The 27,389-nt window shown below is 58.4% G+C and overlaps 3 gene segments (V, D, J or C); all 3 read right to left on the bottom strand.

Moving 5' to 3' along the window:
* Positions 1 to 27,389, bottom strand: part of LOC123818629 — a 95,797-nt gene that overhangs the window by 5,768 nt on the left and 62,640 nt on the right.
* LOC123818627 lies at positions 5,672 to 8,125 on the bottom strand. The segment is given in 5 exon segments: positions 5,672 to 6,110; positions 6,181 to 6,501; positions 6,588 to 6,911; positions 7,070 to 7,381; positions 7,965 to 8,125. Coding segments are annotated over 5 exon segments (1,326 nt in total).
* Positions 16,622 to 26,944, bottom strand: LOC123818628. The segment is given in 7 exon segments: positions 16,622 to 17,816; positions 18,830 to 18,960; positions 20,356 to 20,676; positions 20,764 to 21,093; positions 21,211 to 21,252; positions 21,597 to 21,884; positions 26,793 to 26,944. Coding segments are annotated over 7 exon segments (1,248 nt in total).

Below are 27,389 nucleotides of genomic sequence, written 5' to 3'. Positions count from 1 at the left end.
GACCTGGTGGTGCTGGCAGCAGTTGGGTGGGTGGATGAGGCAGAGCTGAGCTGTGTTCTGTCCCTCTGACTATCAGGAGCTGTGTGCAGGTCCAGGAGGTAGGGGAAGGGGACTAGAGATAGTCCTCCCTGGGCTTCTCTGGAAGGAAAAGGGACCTCTGCTAGACCAAGCCATGCTGGCGCATGGGGCGTCCATGGCAAAGGACCACAGGCTCAGTGTCCTAACACAACAGAAGTTCACTCCCACAGTTCTGGAGGAAGACATCCATCAAGATGTGGACAGGGCTGTGGCCCCTCCAGAGACCCCAGGGAAACTGCTGGGGTCTCCACCCACCCCTTGGCTGGTGGCTGTGTTGCCCAATCTCCTACCAGGTGGCTGCATCTTCTGTTCTCTCTTATAAGGACACTTGCCATTGATTTGGGACCACCTGGACATTCTCATCTTAAGATCCTTACCTTTAATCACATACACCAGGACCTTTATTCTAAATATGTTTCCATTCACAGGTTCCAGAGATTGAGATGTGGACTTAGCTTTGGGGGTCATCCTTCAGCATACCAAAGGTGGGTTAATTAGAGGAGGAACAGGAGTGAGGGGTCCAGGAGGCAGCCTCTTGCTGCTGGGAGGGCCAAGGGCATCCCCACCATAGGCCCATCCTCTCCCCTGCCTGCACCATGCTCTGGCCTCTGGGTGGGGTAACCACCACTCCTCCCTCTCAGGCTTGGCAGGGCCTCCATTCACTCGTGTGTGAGCCAAGCCCTTGCTGTCCTCATTCCAGGTCCTGTGGAGGCATCTTATGATCTGGGACACAAGGGGGACAGGGAGACACTCAGCTTTACCCTGGGGGCTCCTGGCCTAGGAGATGAGGAAGAGGCCTCGGGCTGTGGCCTGACAGACCCTTGAGGGGACTGGTGGGAGTTGGAGCCTGGCCTCCTGAGACTGTGTGTGTGTGTGTCTGTGTGAGTGTGAGGGTGCTTGTGCGTCACTGCCTGTGTGACAGTGTGTCTGTGTGACCCTAAGTGTGTGACAGTGTGTCTATGATTGCCTTCCCGAGTGTTTGTGTGTTCCTCACTGTGTGACTGTGTGTGTGTCGCTGACTGTGTGACTCTGTGTCCCTGAGTGTGTGACTGTGTGTCTTGTAGTGTAGGACTGTGTGTCAGTGAACCTATGTCCCTGAGTGTGTGACTGTGTGCCCCTGACTGTGACTCTGTGTCCCTGAGTGTGTGGCTGTATGCCCCTGTGTGTGTCAGTGTGTTTGTGACTGTGTGTCCCTAAGTGTGTAACTGTGTCCCTGAGTGTGTGCCTGTGTGTTTCCTTGAGTTTGTGACCATTTGTCAATGAGTGTGTGTGTCTCGACCGTGTGATAGTATGCCCCTGAGTGTGTGGCACTGTGTCTATGAGTGCACAAAAGGGTGGGGGCTGAAGCCTAAAAAGCCCCCTGCTCCCCCTGCTCTTCAGTGTTCTCCCTAGCCCCAACCCTCAGCATCCCTGGACAAGCTTGAATTGCCCAATCTTGGGCTTTCTACTCCAACGGGGGGTTGGATGCCAAGGTCTGTGCTCTGGCAGGTGGCAAGCTTGATGTAGGAGCTCATTTTCATCCCTGACTGTGTCAGCGGTGTACTGTGATGCCACGTAGCATGGAGCCAGGCTCTGGGAAGGGCCATCAGGAGTGGAGTCTCCCGTCCAAAGGGTCTGGGGATTTGCACACTGGTAATGTGGTCAGTGCATGTGTGAAGAATGATGTTACCATTTCCACACCTCAGACAGGGTGAGACCCACAAAGCACACTCAGACGCAAACCCTGGTTTCCTCCTTATTGTAAATTCCTAGTCATTGAAAGCTTTTCTTCCTCTTCTTGGCTCCTTGGATTTTCCTTGCTTGAGGACCCACGGGTCACCTTCCTCTTTTCCTTGGTTCCTGCACACTCCCTGTGTGTGAGGGAGCAGGAGCCCTGCCCTGCTTCAGTGCATTCATGTGTTCTCCTGTCCCCAGTGGACTGCACAGAGATCCTGTTCGCAAGTCTGTCCAACCAGGGAAACCGCCTCTTCATCCGGGAGAAGGGCTCAGCTTTGTGCCCGCCCCGTTCCTGGCTGCATGGCCATCTCCAGGGGCCTGTGGCTCCTGACTCTGGGGCGTACCAAGTTGCTTCTTGAGGGTGATGGTGTCCAGCCCCACACGGTTCATGCTTGCTGGAGTTGCTAGATCAGCTCACTGGGATGTCCAGGCTGGCTGGTGGGTCACAGGGGCCAAGGACTGGCCTGTCTGTGTGCTTGGTAGGTGGGCAGATTGGGGCGGGTGGCCAGTGGTCCTGGGAGGCTGGTACTGGCCCACACCTGGTGCATGTGCAGCTGTGTTCCTGTGGCTCCTGTATTGAACACAGAGGGCTTGGGATTGTGGCTCCTATGTTAGTGTGGGAAGAGGCAGTGAGCCCGGGATAAAGACCAGTGAGCAGGTGGGATGGGCACCAAGCTGGGTTTTTCTGGGGTGTCAAAGGGACTTGTGTAGGCAGCAGCTGGCCACTTGGTCCCATAGGGCCCCATAAGTGCCCTGTGTCCCTTGTCTGGCCATCCCCATGGGGCCACATGCATCTCTCCCAATGCACACTTAGGGGCATGGGGTTTGTGAAAAAGAACTTTACTAAGAAACACAATGGGAAGGAAACTGAACTTCCAACCCAGGAGTGAGAGCTGGGATGAAGCCACAGTGGATGGGACTGGGGCCGCCAGACCATGCGAGCCACTGTGTGCACCCTGTGGGACTCCTTCTCCCACCACTGGGGTCCTGCCCCATCTGCCAACAATGTCAGGGCCTCTCCCCAGAAGGGCTTCTCTGTCTCCACATTCTTCAGGGACAGAGTTGAGGTGGAGAGCAGGAAGGGCAAGCAGAGGGACAGGGGCTGGGCACAAGGGCCAGACACTCTGGCCTGGGGCCAGGGGCTGCAGATTAAGTCTAGGGAGTGAGACCTCAGGCTGGGCTTGGACTCTAATCCTTGGTTTGCTGTGAACACTGAGTATTGGACTTGGAGGCTGGATCAGTCTGACCTTGACGCTGAGTGCTCGGTTTGGTTCTGAGTTCTGAGCAGTGGGCCAGGCCATGGGCTCCAAGCCTCATTGTGTTTCAGGGGTTGTCCAGTCAGAACGGGGTGACCCTGATTCCAGGTGCCTTGGAGAAGCTCAGAGCAGCTGCACACATGCCCAGCCCAGGCTACTCTGTTGAAGGGACAGATGCCACTCTGGGACTTGTGGTTAGAGTGGGGCTGGGGTGGGCAGGTCCCACTGGTGCCTGGACCTGGGGCCTGAGCTGGAACCATCTGGATCCCCACTAGCTGGTCTTCGAGTCCCTGCTTCTGGCCCTTTGGAGGTCTGTCTGGTCCCTTCTCATCTGGGGCAGCGTAGGTGACTTCAGCAGTGCTCAGACACGGGGAGGAAGGCAGCCAGGCTGTGTGCTACTGGTGTTGTGGGTCCAAACCTCTGGCTGCATGATGTTCACGTAGTCGTGGGTGCTCTGGGGTGTATCTTGCAGGACAGCCGCCAAGATCCACCTCACCTGTGAGGAGGGTGTGCATGAGGGGCTCTGCCTTGGCTCTGTCTGCCTTGCTGGGTCTCCCAACCCACCTTCACCCAAGAAAGAGGGGCGGTGACCCACCTTGAAAAGTGTGACTGAGGCACCATAGGTCACACTGAGCAGGAAGAGCGCCACGAAGATGAAGAGGCTGGTCCATATCCCATCCAGCTCCTCACTCTCGGCCTCCCCAGCACATAGGTCTTGGATGTCCACCTCTGTGGGCACCTGCCAGTCAGGCTTACCCAGCCTTGGGTGCCCCAGGAAGCCCTTGTCCAGCCCCCTTAGTCCCAGAGCTGCCAGTCAGCCATGCAGGGTTGGCATTGCAAACCCCTGCCTTGCCAAGGGTGGTCGTGTGGGAGCTCCGCCCTCTGCCCTCTCCTAAGGCCCACCCTTCCATATTTTCTCTCACCCCACTCATCAAGCTTCTCTCCTTGCTGCTGCCCCCCTGTCCAGGTTGTCCTCAACACTTGCTCTACTTACCCCCCCCCGCCCCCTGAACTTGCTCAGATTCTCACTTGCTGGCCTGGGAACCCCTCCAAATAGCACATGTGTTGGCTTCCCAAAGGCCCAAGAGGGGTCTGAGCTCCAGACACAGCCATTGATTGAAGAGGCTGGCCTGGCCAGGGGGGAGCCTGCAGCTGCCCGTGGCACTGTGTTTGGCCAGCACTGTCCCCAGCGCTGTCCCTCAGTCCCCAACTCTGAGGAGTGAGGTGGCCCGATGTGCAGGTGTCAGGCTTTGTGTGGAGCACAGCAACTGGTGCCTCTGGGCTGCATTGCACTGTAGGCTAACATTTGCTGCTTTCCACATAGACTGCTCATGTGCTGCTGTGCTGGGGAGGCTGTGTGTATGGGTGCATGTACAAAGGAGTGTGGGTCTGGGTGGTTGGGTGTGCACATGAGTTTGGGGCCTGGGGTGGACTTGGACCCTGGCTCTGATCCCTGCAGCCTCCAGACCCTGGGATGGGGCCAGGAGCTTGCTCTGGGGTGTGGGAAGACCCATGTCTTGGGTGTGTGTGTCTCCTTCATATGTGCCCACATGTGTCAGTGTGTGTCCTGATTGTCTGTGTGTATCCATGTGTGACTGTGTGTTCCAGTGTCTGTGTCCATGTATGTCACTTGTGTAGGTGTCCCTTTATGCCTGTGTGTCTGTGTGTGCCTCTGGGTATGTCTGCGTCCTTGTGCAACAATGTGTGTGTCTGTCTGTCCATCTGTGGGCAAACTGACAGGCAGGGTTTGACTGGGGAGGCTGGGGCCACAGGAAGAAGCAATGTGAGGCCTGCTGGGGCCCAAGCTGGAGACGCGGGGTCTTTCCATGCTCATCCTTCTACCCCGTGGCCCAGATGTGATGGGGAGCAAGGGTTTGGGGGTGGCCGGGGCAAAAGGCAGGCCAAGGGAGGCTTCTTGGGAGTGTCTGTGCCATGTGTCTGCCACGTGGGCACCGCAGTTGGAGGGAGGTGGCACCCTTGTGGGTGCAGGGCTGCCATGGTGGGTGCGGCTGCATGGGAGGCATGGGAGTATGTGTGCGAGGGCCAGGCCCTTCCTCGGGGTCGATCTGGGTGGGGTGAAGTGAGGGTCAGAGTGTGGTGGGGCTTGATGCTGGCTGGCCCTGTGTGGGTTGTGGGCTGCCCCTGGCCGCTTCTGCTCAGGTGGAGCTGGCAGGGACTTTGGCAGTGGGGCTGTCTGGGTCCCAACATGTTGCCATGTGTGTGGGCATCTCACTCAGCTTGTGCCTCCACTCAGAAGGGCCTGTGTGTGCAGCTGGACTTGGAGTTAGGGAGCTTGTCTGTGTCTGGAGGGGCTCGCAGGAGCTTGGGGTAGACGCCAAGGTCTTCAGGGCTCCTGAGAGGCAGCAGCTGTAGGCTGAGTGGGGTCTCCATGGTCCCTACACCAAAACCACCCTCTGGTGTTTAGGACACCATTGAGTGGGCAGGATTCACAATGGAGTAGTGAGGAGGCCCCTGGTACAAATGGGGACGGTGGACAGATCCACATCTCAGCTCTGCCCTGCCCCTCCCAGCCCCCTCCTGGCATCTGTTCCTCTGGCCCAGACACCCTGCCCTGCCATGCCCGCCCCCAAAAACAGGTACCCAGGGCTCCACACAGGCACTGGAGTGTTTATTGACACCACTGAGTGGAAGGGCTGGCCGGCACCCTCCCCTTCCCAGCAGGATGGATGGAGCCCTGGGAGAGGCAGGAGGGATGGCGTCAATTACCAGGGGCTTTGGACACTGATTTCTCGAGGGTCCTAGAGCCTGACAGAGCCTCGTGGACCACTCGGCAGGTGAACTGGCTCCTCTTCTCCCAGTCCGCTCGGCTGACCTCCAGGCGGCTGAAGACAAAGAAGGTGCGGCTGGAACTGTTGGCCTTGAGGGGCCACGTGGTGGCTTGCTTGTCGGTTGGAATCAGGGAGTCGTTGCACAGCCACTGCACCGAGATGTCCGCAGGGAAGAAGTTCTGGATCAGGCAGGTGAGGGTGAGCGTGTCCTTGTTCCCCTGCTCCTCCTCAGGTGGCAGGAACACGTAGACCTCGGGGACAACACGCTTGCCTGTGGACAGGTGTGGGGTCAGCCCAGGCTCCAGCAGGGGCCCACCCCCCACCCCCAGCCCGAGGCTGACCATTGCCCTTGGAGATGGTGCGCACAATGTCCTTGGGCAGGTGCGGGTGGCTCAGTCTGCACTCATAGGTCTCGCCCTCGATCCAGTCGTCAGCCTCCACTGGCAGGGTGGATGTGATGGTGTAGGTCATGTTGAATTGGAGCTTGCTGTTCCACGTGGTGTCTTCCATGAGGCCCTTGCTCTCCCGGAACCACTGCAGGGTCACACTGTCGTCGCTGGCCAGGTCCACCACCAGGCAGGTGATCTTGGGCGACTTGTGGAGGTACAGGTCAAGGGGGCTGGGCGGGATCAGGTAGACGCTCACACCACGGGGCTCGGACTCTGTGGTGAACAGGGAGGAGTTGTGTTAAGCTACACTGGGCCCCTCTCAGCCCTGAGGTTGTGGTGTTAGCATGGGGACACTGTACCTGGGCAGTTGCGGGCATGCTTCTGAAATGTGCAGCCTTGATAGTAGACCTGGCAGGTGTAGGTTTTTTGGGATACCCACTCGCCCTGGGTGATGTTGAGCTGGCTGACGACGGAGGACAGGTTGCGCTCCTGTTTTGCGGGGCTGATGTGTGGGAACATGTTCTTGTCTGAGTGCCCATCCACCAACCAGGTGACTGTGATGTCACCTGGGGTGAAGTCGGAGATGAGGCACAGGAGCTGGATGGTGGCCTGGGTATTGCCGCTGGGGTTGCAGGAGGAGTGGTACAGCTTCACAGTGGGCTGGGTGACGTTGGTGGCACACACTGGGGACACAGGTGGTGGGCCTGATGTTGGTCCTTCTGACCTCTGAACCCCACCTGCCAGCTGCCCAGGGCCCCAGGAACCCCAGGTGTGATGTCCCCTCCCACCAAGCATGCCCCTTGTCCTCGGACAGCAGGCCCCTGGCTGCAGTTGGGCCTACCTGCTTTATCATGCACAATCCTTTTCACAGGGGCACCCCCCACGTGCTCCACGCTGCAGGTGAACTTCTGTGTGGCCCACTCAGCTGAGGCAGTTGTCACCTGGCTGACGGTGGTATAGAGGCCTAAGGTCGAGTCTAAGGTGGCAGGAAGGGTCATGACGCTATGTTCCAGGGACCCTGCGTCCCAGGTCACGTTCACGAGCTCCGGGATGTAGTCCTTGATCAGGCAGCCGAGCGTCACAGAGGTGTCCCCAGTGCTGATGCTGCTGTGGCAGGGCACCAGCGGAAAGACGGACGGGAGTTGTTCGGAGACTGTGGGATGCAACCAGGACCAGGTCAGTGCCAGCTCACTTCTGACCTGGGGCATTCACTCCCGAGGCCCTGGTGAAGCTGGAAGGGAGGGCTGGGGGGCAGAGGCAGGGTGGCCTCGTGGACAGAGCACTGGAGTCCTGCTCCAGCCCTGGTGGACACAACAGCCCAGGCTCAATTGGGACCCATTCCTCCTAAACAATCTTTGATGAGCCCTAAGCCCCCACTGAAAGCTGGTTCTGTCCACACCCTTGGTCAGGATCCCACCTGCAGCTTGAGTGGCCAGAACATGGGCTCTCAGGTATCCCAGGGAGAAGCCAATCCTCCAGGCTGAGGCTCAGAGCCCACTGGGATGCTGGGAGCCCGAGACCCCCCAGAACCAGCAAGAGACCCCTCTGGCCTCACCCTGAGCCCTCCTATCAAGGCCTGGGGTCCCAAGGCCCACATGATACAGGACTACTACTGTGTCCCCTCCCCCACCGCACCTGCTGCTCATCAGGCTCTGTTCCCTGCAGTTGTGGGCATCCCTTTCTCCACTTGTCACTGACCAGCTAGGCTTCCCTGGTGCTCTCCTCTCCCTGCTAACCTCCAAGGAAGTCCAACTCAGGCTCCATGGGGAGATGACGGGGGCACCTCAGAGCCCACTTGAAGTCTTCCTTCAGTAGGTGACTCAGCCAGCCCCTCCCCTGGCTTGGGAACCTTAGAGCTCAGCCCATCCTACCCTGCTCTAGATTCTTTCCCCCGCTCCACTCTGCTCTTATGGTCTAGGTGACCCTGTGCGAGGACAGCTGGCACCAGGAAAACCAACCAGCTCTGTGCACCAGCCCTGCTCAGCCCAGCCCATTTCAGTCCAGCTCAGTTCCAGAGAGCCCCCGTTGGTCCATCCTCATTGAGGTGAGCCTGCAATAGATCATTTCCAGCTTTGATCTCATCTTACATCAGTCCACAAAATTAAACCAAATTACTCTTACTCAGCCCATTTCAACCTGTCAGCCAAGGACAGCCTTCTCAGGAAGGTGAACTCAATTTTACCACAACTAAGCTAGGACAAGAGGGACTCATAGAAAACACGACCCTGCTTGACCAGACTGAGTCCAACTCAGGTCAGCTCACCCCAGTTAGGTTCAGCCCATTCAGTTCAACCAAGTGCATCCCAGCTCAACCCTGTTCAGCACAGCTCAGCCAAGTTCAGTCCACCTTAGTCCAGTGCAGCCCAGCCCTGCCCAGCTCAGCCCAGCTCATCCCAGGTTAGCTCAGCTCAGCCCAGTTCAACCTATTTTAGTCCAGCTCTGCTCTGCCCAGCTCAGCTCAGGCCAGCCCCCTTCAGCTCAGCTTCGAGCAAACTTCACCACGGCTCAGCCAACCAACCCCAGTTCAACCCATTTCAGCCCAGCTCATTGTAGCTCAGCTGTGCCCAGCTCAGCTCAGCCCAGTTCAACCCAGTCCATCCCAGATCAGCCAGCTCCCCTCAGCTCACCTCAGCCCAGTACAACCCACTTTAGCCCACCTCAGTTCAGCTCAGCCAAGTTCAGCTCAGCTTAGGTCATTCGACTCAGCCCACTTCAACCCAGTTCTTCCCAGTTTATTCTGGCCCAGCTCAGCTCAGGTCAGTTCAGCTCAGGTTATTCCCAGGTCATCCCAGGTCAGCCCAATCAAGCTCAGCTCATCTCATCTCAGCTTAGACCCTTTCACCCCAGCTCAGTTCAGCCAAGTTCACTTGAGTTCAGCTCAGCTCAACTCAGCTCTGGTCAGCCCAGTTTAGTTGAGTTCAGCCCTCTTAATTCCTGCTCAGTGCAGCCCAGCTCAGCCTAGTTCATATCAGCACAGCATAGCCTACCTTAGCTCAACCCAGCTTCCCTCGGATCACCCCCGCCCAGTTCAACCCACATTAGCTCAGCTCAGCCCAGTGCCCCTCAGTTGAATTCAGCCCAGTTTATTCCAGTTTAGCTCAACCCCAGCTCAGCTCAGCTCAGCTCAACCTGAGTTCAGCCCAGTTCATTCCTTCTCTTTTTAGCTCAGTTCAGCCCATTCATTCAAGTTCAGCTCAGCTCAGCCCAGTTCAGCCTAGCTCAAATCAGCCTGTTTCAGTCCAGTTCAGTTCACTTCAGTTCATTCTAGCTCTGCTTAGCTCAGCCTTGACCCAGGGTGTCACGCTCAGCAGAGAACAGCTCAGTCTTGCTCATCTGTGCCCAGGTAGGCCAAAATAGCCTGTTCCACCCACCTTGCCTACTCTAGCTTGACCCTATTCTGCTAAGCCCAGCTTCCCCCAACTCCACCCTGCTCTGTTCAGCAGGCTCCAGCCAAGGTCAAGTCAGCATCATTCAGCTCAGGTGTGTCTAGCTCAGCTCTGCCAACCTAGGCCAGTCCATTGCAGAATACCTCACCTGTGCTCCATTGGATTAGCCTGACTATGACCTAGCCTAGCCTGACTATGTTCATCCAAACCAGCCCAGTCTGAGACAGCCCAGCTCAGCACAGCATGGCCTACCTCAGTGCATCAAGGCCAGCATGGCTGAGAGCTGCAAAGATTGACCATCCTGGCCCAATTGAGCTGTAGATACCTCATCTCCTTTTGGATGGCTGTTCACTGAAGCCACAGTTGGCACAACCCAGCTCAGTCCAGATAGCCTTTGTTAGGCTTGCCCAGCTCAGGCCAGGAGCTGTGGCCCCAGGCCAGCCTGCTGTGCTATCCAGCACAGGAACGGCTAGCTCTCTGCTGTTCCTCGAGCTGGTGATTGTCCTCCTGGCTGATCTACACCAAACTCACTGTCCACACGTGATTTCTGACCCTTGGCCTTGGGCTCTGCTGAGCCCTTTTTTCTCTGAGGGTCTTTACTCCTTGTCTTCTCCAGGTTGGCTTTGGTCTTTCTCTTGCTTCTCTGTGTCTCCGTTCAGGGGAGGGACAGCTAAAAGATCAGCTGTGACCAGGAGGCTCAGTCCATGCTGGGTGGGTAATCAGGTGTCTGCTTCCTGGCTGTAGCCCAGCAGCTTGTCCTTGACGGCTTCCTGGACCAGCCCCAGAGCTGGAGCACCTGGACTGCTGGGATCTTCTGTCAATGCTTGGTTGGCGTGGCAACCAGCATGTCCCTTCCTCACCCTCTGTGGCTCCCTGAATGGATAGGCTCCCAGGAGAGGTCAGTCATTAGAAACCATTGTAGTTATTTTTAAGCCCAGACTAGGGGGCTGGGGGGAGGAGAGCTGTGCCTCAGCGCTGTCTACTAAAAATGGAGTGGGAACCCCCGGGGCCTGTGCAGCCCTGGAAGGTCCCTTCTTTTTGTGTTCTTGGGAAGTTGATGGAGGGACTGTCTCAGCGAGGCTCCTGTGTCCTCGTTGAGGAGCTTTTGGCTCTGGGCCCCAAACCTTGGCCCTGCCTCCACTGCCCACTTCCGGCCTCTCTCCCAGATGCTTTCAGCAACCACTGGGGTCACCTGGCTGCCTGAGGAGGGACTGGGCACCAGGCCCCCCACTGCTGCTATCTGGCAGGAAAAGGCTCTGACTCTTGTGCCTGATGCATGGAGGCCTGGTGGGTCATGTGTGCAGATGTGGAAGCAGGATCTCCTGCTGACATGCGGCTCTCCTTTGTGTTTTGTGTGTGTCCATGGCAGATGGAGCTGGCTCTGTGTGTGTGTGTGTGTGTGTGTGTATGAGTCCACAGGTCACCCAGGGTCCTTTGCCTTTGCTGCCACACCTTCCTCCTGCATCTGGGCCCCCTTCAGGGCCGCAACTGGTGGCATGGCCAGGGAGGGCTGGAGGGACCTGGGGGAGGTTGTCGTGACTGTGAGGTTGGCTGATGGCTCTGAAAAACCCCTCCAGTCCATAAAGCCTGGGGGCACTGTGCCATGTCCCTTTTTCAGGTGGCTTCTGAGGGTATGGGGAACATGGTATCTAGGAATGACCTAGAGTTGCCCACAGTATCCAACTCTGACCTGTAGACACAGCCAGCCTACCATCAACAGTCCAGTGATGTATGCCTTGCCTTCATGTTGTGGACATGTCTGGCAGGCCTGTGTTTCCCCAGAACCCCATGAAGGACACCCTCCCACACACATGGGCGATGCCATGGGAGCCTGCCATTCCATCTCATTGGTGTGAGCTGCTCAGAGGAGATGTGCACAGTTTTAGAGAATGAGACATCAGGCCCCCATCCCCTGGACTTGGGACACCTTGGGCCAGAGGTCCCCATGCAGGGAGGCAGAGTAGAGATGGCTTGGTGAGGCCTGGTGTCCTTGGAAGACCCAGGACTGCTGCATGGCAGATAGGGTTGGGTGGGCTGACCAGGTGCACAGAGAAGGACCCAGCTGGAGCCCTCTGACCGCTGGGGCAGAGGGTCCTGCTCTGTCACACCCTGCTCCTGGCCCTGGAGACAGATGCTGTGTGGGTGGCAGAGTGAGGAAGATAGAGTTCCTTTGAAGAACCTGTGATTCTGAGAGAAGCCACAAGCTAGAGCAGGTATAGCCCCAGCTGGGTATCACGGTGGGCCCAGGTGAGGTGGGGCCAGGCATGCAGACTGCACATGTGGGAATGTGCAGGTCTAGGGACTCCCCTTGGCTGCCCCAGACCCTGGCACCTCCTTCCCATTCTCCCTGGACTGCAGGCATGAGGGGCCTGGGCCTCAGTCTCACCCAGCCTGCTGGTTCAATCCTTATGCCCCAGAATGTGCTGGGTAGCTGGTGCTAGGGAAGGGAAGCATGTGGGAGGTGGGCACCATCTCCAGCCTTGGCCACCCCCAGGGCCCATTGGTCTTGGAGCAGAACAGCTTCCACAGGTCAGCTCAGCTCTGGGTATACATGTCTTGCTGCACCATTCCTTGCTGGGCCTGTGGCCCTGCCCCAACCTGGAGGAAACACCCTTGACCTGTCCCTTCTGTCCAGGGCTGGGCCTGAATGCCCCCTACCTCACAGGCACATACCCCAGCCTCCACAACCACCCTGGTATTGCCCCAACCTGTTGGTCCTGTACTGCAGGACACAGGACAGAGTCTTCATCTAAGCTATGCCTCAGCTGCATGCAATATGTGAGTGTGTGCATCTGTGAGGAATGCACATATGTATGTGTCTCCATGGGCATGCATGTGTGCATGTGTGTGAGTGTGGGTTTGTGTGCTGTCCCAGGTAGGAGGTGTTGCTCAGTGTCTGCAGGAGCCCTCAGTGCTGGAGGATGTGGCAAAGCCTGGAGCTGGGAGCCTGGACAGGGCCATCTGAGGCTTTGTGCTCCTTAATGACCTGGGTAAGGTGGGCCCAGAACAGGTTCCCACTTGGTTAGAAAGTGACAAGTAAGCAGGGATGTGGGGACTAGCAGGAGGTTAGACAGAGCCTGGACAGAGAGCACAAGAGGAGTGGGCTTTGAGCCCAAGCAGTTTGAAACCCCATTCTGAGGCCAGACCCCAGAGGCAGGGCCTGGGTGGGGGAGAGCAGGGACCAATGGGCTGCTTGGAGGGACCAGACTACAAGTGTTTCTCAGACCCTTATGCACAGGATACCAGCAGCTTTCAGACCCCTCAGACTTAGCTGGGGACTCAGTGTCTCTGACCCCGGGGATGGGGGCCAGGTCCCAGAGTTCTCCTGGACAGTGAGAACCGATGACCCTTTTGCTGGCTGTGGTAGTGGCCCCAAAGACAGGCCTGTGAATGCTCTGGTTCCTCCACATAGCACCTGTTCCCTGGGGTGGGCCTGGACCCATCTCTGTCCTGGGACTGACTGAACCACCCCAGGCTCCCGGACACCCGCTCACTCCACCCCAGGAAAGCCCTGCACATGGTCCCTACCTGCCCCGTGAGGGTGTCTCACTCTGATCTTTGGAAAGTAGTGTGTCCTGTTCTAATTTAAATGCTCCCATTAGTCAGGAGCTTGACTATCTATCTCCTCCGACACTCGGGAGCCATCCGCACCTACTTGTCTTTGTCCTTACCGTCTTTCCTAAAGGTGTTCCTGGTGACCTCTTGGAACTCTGCAAGGTGGTCATTCCCAATGCCAGTTCCTAGTTGGCTTCACATTTGCAATGACTTTTACTAATTAATCCCTATCTCTTCATGTTGCTTATCATGGCCTCATGTAACAGAAATTCTTATGTAGTCATCGATTGATTTTAGAGAAAGAGGGAGGGGGAGAGAGAGACACACAGGCATTGATTTGTTGTTCCCATTATTTATGTGGTCATTGATTGATTCCTGTATGTGCTGTGAAGGGGGATCGAACCGCAACCTCGGCATATTGTGGAGACACTCTCACCAACTTAGCTATGCATGCAGGGCAATTTTAGAAAAATTCTTGATTTCTATGTGGTAAAATTCTTCAGCTTTTCACCCTCAGGCTTGTGCCTTCAACAATTGAAGAACCCTGTTAGCATCTGTAGGAGTGTCCTGTGGCTCCTGTAGCAAAGTGCCACAAGTGTGGGGGTGTAAAACTGCAGGAACTCATTCCCTCCCATTCTGGACGGCAGCCATGTGACACCAAGCTGTGAGCAGGGCCGAGCTCCCTCCAAAGGCTTCAGAGAGCATCTGGAAGCTACTGACATCACTCCAATCTCTGCTTCCGTCTTCTCGTGGCTTCCTGCCCCACATGTCTCTCTGTGTCATGTCCTCTTCTAAAGTCACCAGTCACTGGACTTGAGACCCATGCAAAATTTAGAAGGACCTCAAGACCCTTAACCTAATGTTATTTGCAAAGATCCTATTTCCAAATGAGTCAACCAGACTGAGGCTGTCTCCAGCTCCCCCAGCCTGGCTGGTCCAGTTTGTGTTGGCTTTGGGTGGCATCCAGATGGAAATGGTCCTTCTGTATGGCTTACACCACATACCCATAACAGAGTGTGAAGCAGCGGTCAGGGTTCAGTTGTCCCTCCAACGTCCTGGCTTTCCCACTGGTGCACTGCCCGACCTGGCCGCACTCACTGTGCACCAAGTTCCTGCAAATAGTCGAGCTGTTTCCGAGGCCCCCGTGTGTGGGTCTGGTAGTCTTTGCAGGGGCAACATGCTTTTGCAATGATGTTTTGTGCAAATGCTAACATTAGCAGTGAGAGTCTCCCTGACCCTCCCATCATTTTCTCTTACTCTTCAGAATTGTCCAATCTGTAAATGCATCTCAAAAGCAGACAGACAGATACACACACACACACACACACAGCCCAGTTGGAATTTTTATTGGAGTACATGGCAAGGTAGTGGGGTCACAGAACCCCAAATCGTATTGATGCCTGGCCCACGCTACCCCTCCCCCACCAAGCCCCCGTGGGTACTGGTCCCATGCCAGCAGGCCCTGCTGCACTTTCACCATGGCATCTGCTGGAGCCATGGGGATGGGACAAGCCAGAGGAGCTGTGGGCTCCTGGGGATAGAGATGCATGAGCGTCTTGCTGTGGAAGCCCAATAAGTGTGGGAAGGGAGTGTGGTGTGTTCTGCGGAGCCCCTGTGGGGAGGGAATGTGAGCAAATGCTGAGCAATGAGTCACCCTGATGGACTCCAGGGGTGGGTACTTGAGTGTGTGTGTGATGGGAAGGCCTCTGTGTGTGTGAAAGCACCTGTATGTGAGTGTGTAAAACAGAGGTGTGCATGTCGGAGCTGGTGCTCAGGGCTGTGGGCTGCACCTGGTGAGGAGGGGCCTCAGGGCTCACACAGGCACAGCTGTGGGAACTCAAGCACAGGTGGTCATTAGGAGAGGTTTGGGGCCCCGTGTGCAATGTTGCTGGGAGGTCATGAGTGGGAGCCTCGGGGTTGGGGTCCAGTCCCTGAGGATGCTCCTGCTGGCGGGACTAAGGCTGTAGTCCAAGCCAGAGTCTCCTGTTCAGCAGGAGACCACTGGGTCAGTGGTGTGTATATGATCCTGAGGGAGGGGTGGGCTGGCTGGAGGTGCCTGCCTTGTTCCCAGTGATGGAAGTGAAGGGGCAGGGCCTGGGGAAAGGGAGGTGGAGGGCACTGGGTTGGGTGCAAGAGATGGAGGTGGTGGGGTGACCCTAAGTACTATCATCTGGAGTCCTGATGATAGTCATGGAGACCCCCAGCCTACCTGGCTGGGATCTGGTGGGCCAGATATGTTACTGGACCCCTGCTGGCCATGCCACTGACTCCTGTGGGTGATCCAGCTGCCAATGGAGCAAAGATGCCCCTAGCTGGAGTGGTACTTCCCGATGGCCTTGGGCCTCCCGGGCTGTTCTGGCAGAGACCCTTCCTAAATGTCCCCCATGCTGGAGCCCACCCCAGGCCATGTTGGTCTGTGTCTGTCCCAGTACAACAGTGGGCATGCCCACCCTCCTGTCTCGGAGCTTTTACTGAGCAGGGCTGACAGCTGAGCACTTCCTTGGCCCCGAGGGCTGCATCTCCACAGCCCAAGGGCCTGAACAGGAAGATGGGCCTCGCCCCATCTCTGAGAAGGACATCCCTCACTCCATCATTGCTGGCCCGCTGGCCATCATCAGTCTGTGGCTCCTACCTGGACCACCTTCTTCACCCTTCCTGGAGCACCCTGGCCCCACCCTCCCAGGAATTGTCTGTCTCTCCTGTGCAAACCTGAGTCAAATTCAGGTCTCGGGGCTCTCCCCTAATGACACCTTGCTGCCTGGGTCTGTGGACCCTATGACAGGCAGCCCTCCTGGCCTGGTCTTCGCTGCCCCTCCCACCTGATCCCTGTTCCTGACACCCACTCTCTTGTGTGGGGTGAAATGTGTCCCCGCATTCACATGTTGATGTCCTAACCCCTGTACCTCAGCATGTGATTGGATTTGGAAACAGGGTTTTTGGAGAGGTGATAAGTTAACCTGAGGTCAATAGGGTGGGTCCTAATCCAGTCTGACTGGTGTCCTGATAAGAGGAGGAGATTGGTGCAAGGACACACAGAAGGCTGGCTATGTGAGGAAAAAGAGAGGTAGCTGTCCACATGGCCAGGAGAAAGGACTCTGAGGGCTATCCCTGTGACACCTGCCCTGGGACCTCCAGCTCCAGGATGGGGACAGAATCTATGTCCCCTGTTTCAGCCCCTGGTCTGTGCTGACTGACACACACAACATGTGTGCCCTGGTTCTTGTCACAGTTGGCCTGCTTCCAGCCGCAGGTGCTTGTGCAGCTCTGGTTCCCCCATGTTTTGGGGCCACCTTCCTCACTGGCTGGCAGCCCAGAGGAAGCTGGGAAGCCAAGGGCAGGAAGAGATGGAGGGTTGGCAGGTTCTGGTTCAGGGAGAGTGGGTGGGGGGGATGCATGACTCGGCCAGGTTGTGGGTTTTGTGAGTTGTGCAAACACCAGAAAACTCAGGTGAGTTATGGAATTTTTAGGATGTTTTATTGTCATAAAAAGAACAGTAAAGAAAACTAATGGGATCCAGAAAATAAAAAAGAAAATAAAAAGCAACCCAAGCTACAATGTGGAGTTTCCTTTGAGTAATCTCTCTCTGCACATCCCCTATACTCATGGGGTCTACATCTCCCTCTTTCCTGTCTAGGTGAGATGACTTGGTTCTTATTGGAGATCTGGACCTCTGCCCAGCCCACCCTGCTGGCTCCCTAAGACAGGGGGAATGCTCTGCTCTAAGTACTCTGGGTTCTCATGACTCTCCCCCACTGGAGCAGGGAGAGGCCCTGGGAAGGGCAGAGGGGGCAGAACTCACATCCTCTGCCCCCACTTTCCTGCTTTCCTGCCGCTCTGCACCCCAATGCCCAGGTCCCTTGACCTCTTCTGTCCACTGACTAGGCTGTGTCTCACCTGCTTGGGGAACTGGCCACCAGCCTCCTCCCCAGGATGGTTGTAGGTAGACACTCACCTCTCCCTGGGTGGTACTTCCCTGCACCCCTGGGCCCCTGCCGCAGCCCAGCCCAGGCCCGTCTCTGAGGGTCTCCTCTGGTGGTAGCCATCTAGGTGACCACTAGGGCCCATCTCAAAGCTCCCCTGGTGGGCATTCAGGACCCTTCCAGGACTTCAGCATTTGGACCCCACCCAATGGGTGCCAGGAACACAGGGCCCCCACCTCCTCCAGGTGGACTTGGGTGCTGACCCCAGGCAGGGCCATCCTGGGGTGAGAATGTCCCGTACTGATGCTCTTGGTGTCCGCATGACCCCTGGCAGTGTCTTGGGGACTGCTGTGCAGGGGCCAGCAGATGTCCATCAGCTCAGGTTGAGGGCAGAACCTGCTGTCCACCTGGTTCTCCTAGGGGGTGGGTCACGGCAGGATGCAGCCTAGGATGGCTGTGATGCCAGATGGCAGAAGCACAGTCCCAGGGTGGCCATGGGGCCAGAAGGTGGTGAGGTCAAAGGTCAGCAAGGTCAGAGGGTGGAGGAGCAGGCCTGGGCAGCAGGTTGAGCAGCATGAACCAGCAGACCCAGGTCCTGTACCAGTCAGGGGAAGTTCTGGATGCCTTCCCAGGAGGGCTGGTGCTAAGCCCCCTGTCCGATCATGTTCCTATAATCAGGGACGATGGTCCGCTTCAGCTCCACCACCGAAGAGAAAATCCACTTCACCTGCAGGGAGTGAGTGCCCAGGACCTCTCATCAGCCTCCACAGGGCTGGGGAGGACCAAGTGGGGATGGCATGGGAACAGGGAGGAACTGTGAGTGTCCGTGTGGGGACAATGTGGGGGCAGCATGGTGGGTATGCAGACAGTGTGGTCATGGCATAGGGGCAGGGTGGGGACCACATGAGAACAACATGGGGACATTGCAGGGGGTGCTTAGGGAGGACATGGAAACAACACGGGAACAACATGGGGATGGTGTGGGGACAATATAGGAACAACATGTGACTATGGGGACAACCTGGGGACATGTGAACAACATGGGGGAGCATGGAAACAACACGGGAACAATGAGGTGATGGCGTGGAGACAGCATGAGGACCGTGTGGGGACAGAATGGGGACAGAGTGGGGTCAGTGTGGGGACAGAGTGGGGTCAGTGTGGGGACAGAGTGGGGACAGTGTGGGGACAGTGTGGGAACAGTGTGGGGACAATGTGGGGACAGTGTGGGGACAGTGTGGGGACAGTGTGGGGATGGGGTGGGGACTGTGTGGGGACATCATGGGGACAATGTGGGGACAGTGTGGGGACAGTGTGGGGACATCATGGGGACAATGTGGGGACAGTGTGGGGACAGTGTGGGGATGGGGTGGGGACTGTGTGGGGACATCATGGGGACAATGTGGGGACAGTGTGGGGACAGTGTGGGGACAGTGTGGGGTCAGTGTGGGGACAGTGTGGGAACAGTGTGGGGATAGTGTGGGGACAGTGTGGGGACAATATGGGGACAATGTGGGGACAATGTGGGGACAGTGTGGGGACAGTGTGGGAACAGTGTGGGGATGGGGTGGGGACAGTGTGGGGTCAGTGTGGGGACAGTGTGGGGACAACATGGGGACAGTGTGGGGACAGTGTGTGGACAGCATGCAGACAGCAGGGGGACAACATGGGGGTGGCATAGAAGCAACGTGGGGACAATGTTGGGACAGCGTGGGGTCGATATGGGGACGGAAGGCCCACCTTGAAAAGGGTGACCGTGGCGCTGTAGCACACACTGAGCAGGAAGAGGGTGATGAAGATGGAGATGGTGGTCCACAGCCCGTCCAGCTCTCCGTCCTGGGCCTCTGCACAACTCTCATCCAGGAGTATCCCTGGACAGGGAGGGGGAGGTCAGTGCTGGTGGCCATGGGAGGCTGACCTGGGGCTGGTGGGGCCTAGGGATTCCCTCTGTGACAGAGTGGGGGTCTCCCAGGCTGGGCCAGTGGTACCCAGCTTCCCCATCCTCCACCTCAGGCCCCAGATCTCCACCTGGCCCAGGGGTTGCCCCTCTCTTCTCTGCAGCCCCCACTGGGCCTTGTGCAGACGAGGTGGGCTGACCTTGCAGTCCAGTCTGCTCTGCAGTCCCGCAGTCCTCTGTCTTCCCCACAGGGGGCAGAGGGTGGGAGGGACCCCTGCCCTAAGAAGGGCCAGCGCTAGGTCAATGTTGGGAGTACTGAGACAGGCAGGTGGGCCTGAGGGCAAGTCTGGGTGTGGTGGGGAGGATTTCTGCACACCGAGCAGGGAGGGTGGTGTCTGAGCTGGTCAGTGTGTGTGTGAGCTCTGAGTGGGCCCTGGGGTGTTGGAGGCAGTGGGATCGGGCTGGTGTCCATGGTATGGGTAAGGATCTGCTATGTTCTGTGGCCTGGGCCTGTGTAGTGTGCCTGATAGGAGGCCCCAGAGTAAAGCCTGTGTGTGCACGTGCATGTGTGTGCTTGTATGTAAGTGCATGTGTGTGGGAAAGTGGGCATGTGAGCTGGCTCTGGTCAGTGGGAGTAACTGTTTTTTTTTTTCGGTAGGTCTGGGCTCAGCCTCCATGTGGGCATTTGGATAGTCCCTGCCCTTGGGCTCCAGGGTGCCTGTTTCTGCCCCTTTGGGGTAATAGGGTGAGTGTCCTCCTGAGTAGGCAGGCCTGACCCCAGGCGGAGCAAGGCTGGGCTGAGCCCCCTAGCCAGAGGGAGGTTGGGAGACCTGTTCTCCAGGGCAAGACAGGGACTGTCCCCACACCACGGGCCAGACCTCCTCCTGTCTGGGCACAGAGCCACCTTACAGAGCCACCTTACAGAACCTGGGAGAGAGGCAGTGGACAGGAAACCCTGGAGAGAGGGACAGTGAGGTCCCACAGCTGGGGCTCTTACAGAAGTGGGGACTACTGGGCCCTCCTGTGCCAGAGGGGCTCCAGAGGGGTTTCTCCTGTCCCCTGTCCACTCCTCCAGCCCAGAGTAGTTGCTGGCTGGGGAGAAGGCTGGAGGAGTGGCCTCTGTTGACAAAGCCACATCCCTTCTCTCCAGTGACTGCAGACTTGGAGGCTTGGGTCCCACCCGCGTGGGACCACCCGGTTCCCCTTCATGGTCACAACCAGCCGCAGAGCCCAGCCTGGGCTCTGCCTCAGAAAGAACCGTGACAGTGTGGCAGGGTCCCAGGGCAGCGCTGGGTGCTTTATTTAATGCTGAGCCTGGGGCATGTACATGGGGTGGGGTCGCTGGGCGCCGGGCACGTTGCTCATTTACCCGGAGTCTGGGAGATGGGCTTCTGGGTGTAGTGATTGTGCAGAGCCTCATGCATGACCGCACATGTGAAGACCTGTCCCTGCGTCCACCTGGCTTTGTCCACCGAGAGCTTGCTGTACAGGAAGAAGGACCCATCGTTGTCCTTCATCGGCGGGGTTGTGATGTACTTGGCCTCTGGCTCCGGCTTCCCATTGCTCTGCCACTCCACACTGATGTCCGCTGGGAAGAAGTCTTTGACCAGGCAGGTCACACTGATGGTGTTCTTGGACAGCTCGTCCGTGTGTGGGGCCAGGGGGTACACCTGGGGTTCCCGGGCTGTTCCTGTGGGAGGGGGTCAGCACAGACGGTCACTCCCAGGTAGGGGGCTGGCCCCCCAGGGCCCACCCTTCCCCTGTCTGCTGTCCCCACCTTTGGTCTTGGAGATGGTCCTCTCAATGGGTGATGGGAGGGACTGACTGTTGACCTTGCACTTGAATGTCTTGCCAGTCAGCCAGTCCTGGTGTGCGATTGGGAAGGCCTTGACCACTCGGTAGGTGCTGTTGAACTGCTGATGCTGTGCCTTCGCCTTATCCACGCTCTTCTTTTCACCATTCACATACCAGGTGAACTCTACTTCGAGGTCCTCTGGGGACACGTCCACCACCATACATGTGACCTCGGGTGTTCGGGAGATCATGAGGACGTCCTTGGTTTTCGGGGGAAAGATGAAGACTGAGGGCCCTCCTGGGGTTTCAACAGCTGGTGTAAAAGACACAGTGGACAGAGGTCAGTATCTAGATGGGCCTCCCTTGGACACTCATTCCCCCCATGAGCCACACCTGGGCTTGGGCCACCTCCTTGACATGGCTAACTCACGTGGGCATGTGGGCGCAGGTGTTCCATTAGGTCCGGGGGGCACTGTAGAGAGAACACACTGACAGTTACTGGGGCCTGGGTGTAGTTACTAAGCCTTGGGGGTGGTCTTAGGTTAGAGCCAGAGCTGGGCAGGTGTGAGACCAGCATCCTTCTCCAGGGTCCCTGAGGCTAGGGTAAGGGTGTCCAGCCTGTGCCCACCCTGGGCCTGGTGGAAATGCCCAGAGGACCTCTCCCTGGGCTTGGTGGGCCTTCAGGATGGGGAGACTGTCAGTGCCTCCCCCAATTGCTCTAGGCCGGGGAAGCCACTCCTGCTCTGTGGTCTGTCCAGGCAGGAGGCTGCCCAGGCCTGTCTCCTAGTGGATGTCCCCTGGTGCCTGAGTGCTCACCAGTCTTGTCCAACTTGGTGTTGCTGGCCGGGTGGACTACGTTGCAGGTGTACGTCTGGCTGGATGAGCTGCTGGCAGGCGCTGTCACCATGCTGCTCAGAGAGTAGAGCCCAGAGGACTGCAGGACGGAGGGGAAGGTGTGCACGCCGCTGGTCAGGGAGCCTGAGTTCCAGGACACAGTCACCGGCTCAGGGAAGTAGCCAGAGACCAGGCAGCCCAGGGAGATTGTGGAGCCAGATGTGGCCTCACAGGAAGACAGTGGAAAGACCTTCGGGGCCGTGGTGCTGGCTGCAAGAGAGAAAGTCATGTGACTGCCAAGGCCTCAGCTGGGAAGACTGGGCAGACTGTCAGGGGCCCAGGCCTGGGACACCCACCAGCCCAGTTCCTGAGGCCGATGGTGCAGCCACCCATGTGGGTCTCTGCCATCCAGGCCTCGTGTCTCTGTGACTACGGGAACTGGGCTCACAAGCTCAGGCAGTGCTTCATGACCGCCTGGACACAAGTCTTCCGAGGCCCCTGAGCTCTCAACCCCTTCGTTCCCAGAGAGACCCTCGGAGCCCTGACCTGTGGCTCCCGTTTCTGGCTGGCTCCCCTGGGTTCGTCCCTTGTGCCAACTGCCCTGCCACCTGCCAGGCCCTGTCCTGGGTGTGCAGTCCCCTTCTTGGTGCCTGTGCTCTGCTGCCAGCCCTGTGGCCAGAGCCCCTGTCATGCAGGCCACCTGCCTCTCTGGGAGAGCTGAGTAGCCAACGTGCCACCCTGGTCCCCATCCCCACCCTGGACCCTCTCCATGCCCTGTCCACAGGAGCCCCTGGCTCACTCCTGTGGTCCTCCAGCCCCAGATACTATGTCTGTGCCCCTAGAACCATCAGCTTCTCCCCGGGTCCTTGTGGCTTCCTGAGCTCACACATGTCCTTGGCCACCCAGCTCTTGCTCAGTCCTGGTCCTTCCTGAGCTCAGCCAACTTCTCAACATGGCCAGGAGCCTGGTACTGGCCTTGACACCCCTCTCCTGCATGGCACCAGTGACCCAGGCCCCAGAGTGGCCAGGGTGTACTCCCACCCCATGGCCAGGCCTGTCCCCCAACTCTGATCCCATCAGCTCGGCCCCAGAGCTCTGCCCCAAGGCCCCCTATCTGTCCTCAACCCCATTCCAGGATGGAAGCCCTGGCTTGGGCCCTGAATGGGCCCTCCTACGTTCCTCTGAAGAGACCGGGGCCTTGTGCCACCCGACATCTTCCCAGCTCCCTGCAGCAGGACTGGTGCCTCTGGGTTCAAGAACTGAGACCAATGTGGTCTCCTCAAGGGCCTCCTTGCTCCTTGTTCCTTGCTATCGGAGACTTTCCTGTCCAGGGTCCCCTTGCCACCCCAACTTGCTGTCCACCAGGCTCACCTGTCCCCTGGGGCTGTCTCTGCTCCCTCCCAGCTCAGCTTCCACATCCTCCAGGGCTCCTTTTAGCTCTAGGCCCTGCCCTGGTCCCCCAGAGCTCTGGGGCTGCCCACTGCCCCTCCCCTCCTCCCAGCTCACTGGGATATGCTCTACCTGCTGCCCAGAGCTCCCGGCCCTGGGGCTGCTCCCTCTTACTGCCTTGCAGGCTCCCCTCCTCCCACTGCTCCCCCAAAGCCCTCTCTGCCCCTGTCCCTCTCCCTGGACCCTCACAGGAGCTCAGAGCCCCTTGTCCATCAGTCTCTTGCCTCTGCTCAGGTGAGGTCCAGTTCTGACTGCTCAGGCCCCAGCTCCCCTTGTCCAGGGGCCGCTGCTTTCCCAACTCCAGGGTCAGCTCCCTATATTCCTGCCTTCCATTTGCCTCCGGCTCACCTGAATAGCTCTGCCAGCTCCCCTAGAGCACCAGGTGCATATTCCTGCACTGTTCTTCCCCTCAACCTGCCCCTTGCTCACCAGTATGGCTCTGCAAGATTATTCTGGAGCTCCCGGGCCAGCTCCCTGTCCTCGGAGCTATCCCCTGATCACCTGCATAGTTATGCCAGCTCCCTCTGAAGTTCTAGGGCAGTAACCTGTCTTCCTGCCCTCTGCTCACCTGCAGAGCTCTTCCATCCCCCCCAGAGCTCCAGGGGCAGCTTCCAACCCTCCTGCCACCCCACCTGCTCCTGCTCACCTACATACCTATGTCATTTCTCCCAGGAGCTCCTAGGGGAGCTCCCTGCCCTTCTATCCTCCATCCTGCATCCTGCTGACCTGCATAGATCTGCTAGCAGCCCCAGAGCTCCAGGGGCAGCTCCCTGCATTCTTACCCTCCCTCCTTCCTCCTGTTTACCTGCATAGCTCTGCTAGCACCCCCAGAACTCCAGGGACAGCTCCTTGCCCTTCTGTCTCCCCACCACCCCTGCTCACCCTCATATCTCTGACAGCTTCCCCAGAGCTCCAGGGACAGCTCCCTGCACCCCTACCCTCCCTCCTGCCTCCTGCTTATCCACATAGCTCTGCAAGCACCCCCAGAGCTCCAGGGACAAATCCCTACCCTCTTGCCTCCCCACCTGCCTCCTGCTCACCCACATTGCTCTGCAAGCACCCCCAGAGCTGCAGGGACAGATCCCTACCCTCTTGCCTCTCCACCTGCCTCCTGCTCACCCACATAGCTCTGCTAGCACCCCCAGAGCTGCAGGGACAGATCCCTACCCTCTTGCCTCCCCACCTGCCTCCTGCTCACCCACATTGCTCTGCAAGCACCCCCAGAGCTGCAGGGACAGATACCTACCCTCTTGCCTCCCCACCTGCCTCCTGCTCACCCACATAGCTCTGCCACCTTCCCCAGAGCTTCAGGGGCAGCTCCCTGAACCCCTACCCTCCCTCCTTCCTCCTGCTCATCCTCATATCTCTGCTAGCACCTCCAGGGCTCCAGGGACAGCTCCCTGCACCCCTACCCTCCCTCCTGCCTCCTGCTTATCCACATAGCTCTGCAAGCACCCCCAGAGCTCCAGGGACAAATCCCTACCCTCTTGCCTCCCCACCTGCCTCCTGCTCACCCACATTGCTCTGCAAGCACCCCCAGAGCTGCAGGGACAGATCCCTACCCTCTTGCCTCCCCACCTGCCTCCTGCTCACCCACATAGCTCTGCTAGCACCCCCAGAGCTGCAGGGACAGATCCCTACTCTCTTGCCTCCCCACCTGTCTCCTGCTCACCCACATTGCTCTGCAAGCACCCCCAGAGCTGCAGGGACAGATCCCTACCCTCTTGCCTCCCCACCTGCCTCCTGCTCACCCACATAGCTCTGCCACCTTCCCCAGAGCTTCAGGGGCAGCTCCTGAACCCCTACCCTCCCTCCTTCCTCCTGCTCATCCTCATATCTCTGCTAGCACCTCCAGGGCTCCAGGGACAGCTCCCTGCACCCCTACCCTCCCTCCTGCCTCCTGCTTATCCACATAGCTCTGCAAGCACCCCCAGAGCTCCAGGGACAAATCCCTACCCTCTTGCCTCCCCACCTGCCTCCTGCTCACCCACATTGCTCTGCAAGCACCCCCAGAGCTGCAGGGACAGATCCCTACCCTCTTGCCTCCCCCACCTGCCTCCTGCTCACCCACATAGCTCTGCTAGCACCCCCAGAGCTGCAGGGACAGATCCCTACTCTCTTGCCTCCCCACCTGCCTCCTGCTCACCCACATTGCTCTGCAAGCACCCCCAGAGCTGCAGGGACAGATCCCTACCCTCTTGCCTCCCCACCTGCCTCCTGCTCACCCACATAGCTCTGCCACCTTCCCCAGAGCTTCAGGGGCAGCTCCCTGAACCCCTACCCTCCCTCCTTCCTCCTGCTCATCCTCATATCTCTGCTAGCACCTCCAGGGCTCCAGGGACAGCTCCCTGCACCCCTACCCTCCCTCCTGCCTCCTGCTCACCTGCATAGCTCTATGAGTACCCCCAGAGCTCCAGGGACAGCTCCCTGCACCCCTACCCTCCCTCCTGCCTCCTGCTCACCTGCATAGATCTGCTAGCACCCCCAGAGCTCCAGGGACAGCTCCCTACCCTCCTGCCTCCCCACCTGCCCCTGATCACCTGCACAGCTCTGCCATCTCTCCCAGGAGCTCCTAGGGGAGCTCCCTAACCCTTCTACACTGCATTCCGCATCCTGCTCACCTGCATAGCTCTGCTAGCACCCTCAGAACTCCAGGGGCAGCTCTCTACCCTCCTGCCTCCCCACCTGCCCCTGCTCATCCTCATATCTCTGCTAGCATCCCAGGAGTTCCCGGGGCAGCTCCCTGCCCTCCTGTTCTGCTAGCTTCCTCCTCTCAGCTGCAGTTGTCTTGCCCTTTGACCCTAGCCTGCTGGACTAAGTAGCCCCTTGCCCCTCCTGCTCTAGGATCCAGTTTTCCATAGTCTGCGAGGCCCATTCAGGCTGCCACATTCCCCCCACATCTCCCTCTGGGCTTCCTGCCAGTCCCACAGCCCTCAACCCCATTCAGCTCCATTCCTGGCCTCACCCTCTTCTTTCAGGCACTGGGCTCTGTCCACCCTCTCTCCAGCTGGCTCTGTCCCACACAGCTGCTGCCCTGCATTGGGCCCTCCCAGAGGAGCTCACTGTCTCTGTCCCTCCCACTCCTGGGAACTCCCTGGACCTTTGCTCCTTCTAGTTGCAGGTAAGTTGCCCTGTGACCAGCAGTCTTGTCCCAGAGCCCTGGTTCCTGTTCCTTGTCCACCAGCTGTGGGGCTCTTCACTGATCCTGTGAACACCCCTCCTCTTGTGCCCCTGTCCCCTGCTCCCCTCATCCCAGGGCCCCTGGCCTCCCCCTGTGACTCTGCCCATTGTCCTGCACCAGACCCTTGGGCCACCTGGGGTACTTTTACTCCCTGAGCTGAGCCAGCCACCTTCCTGTCTCCTGGGCTGAGACCCACTATCCACCCTGAAGCAGCTTGGCCAGGAAGCCTCCAGCCCAGACTCCACCCTGCCCACCGGCCACATGCAACCCTGACTCCGACCTCTAGCTCTTCATGGCTCTCAGGCCATGGCCCATAGCCCAGTGGCCTCTGTCAACCTCTGGAACATCCAGCTCTGTGGGTGAGAAATGCTTCCCTGGCTCCTCAGCTCAGGTGGGGTCATGGCCTGATACCATCTGCATTTCCTACTGCCTCACCTGCTCCTGAGGCTCTTTGGGGCCCCAGAGCCTGATCTTCCCTCAGCTCCTGTAGCTGGTTCTGCTTCCCCCACCTCCCTCCCTCTGCCCTGCTCTGGAGGGACCCCACTCACCCAGAGCAAGGACAGTGGAGGCGGTGCCCCTGCCCTGCCCATTTGACCCCATCTTCTGGAGCTCCTTGTGGCTGTGCTCTGTGCCCAGCCCCTGAGTCCAAGAGTTGGTGCCTGGGCCCTGAGGTGAGACTTGCCCCGCCCCCTGGCCCCACAAAGACTAAGAACAGGATTGAAACCAGTGGCATGGCTTGCTTCTTGGAGTTCCTTTTTTTCTGGGTGATTTCTGTCTCAAGGGGCCTGGGGGAGTCCATACATGGTCAAGGTCACCTCATGTGGGTGAGCAGGGGTGGGGTGAGGCAGCCATCAGGACCCAGAAGATGGTGAGGGAACCCAGCCATCACACATTCTGCTTCCATGGGGATGGCTTCTCCCCAAGTCCTGTGGTCCTCCCATCCCAGGGGCAGCTCTCGCCACCCCACCAGTGTGTGGTGTGGGCACAGGCTGTCCTGCCCACCATCTGTAGCCCAGCCCTGGCTCGTCCCACCCACCTGCTCTGATGGCTCCCCAGGGGACTACAGTCTGCCTCAGGGTCCCTGACTCTTCCCTCCTTCCCTCTGACTCAATACATGGCCTCACTACTGACCAAAGGATGGTGCT

The sequence above is a fragment of the Phyllostomus hastatus genome, unplaced genomic scaffold (genome assembly GCF_019186645.2).
Source record: "Phyllostomus hastatus isolate PE091 unplaced genomic scaffold, TTU_PhHast_1.1 phas_contig_287, whole genome shotgun sequence".
In the NCBI taxonomy this organism is placed as follows: Eukaryota; Metazoa; Chordata; class Mammalia; order Chiroptera; family Phyllostomidae; genus Phyllostomus; species Phyllostomus hastatus.
This window is presented reverse-complemented; position numbering and strand designations above follow the sequence as displayed.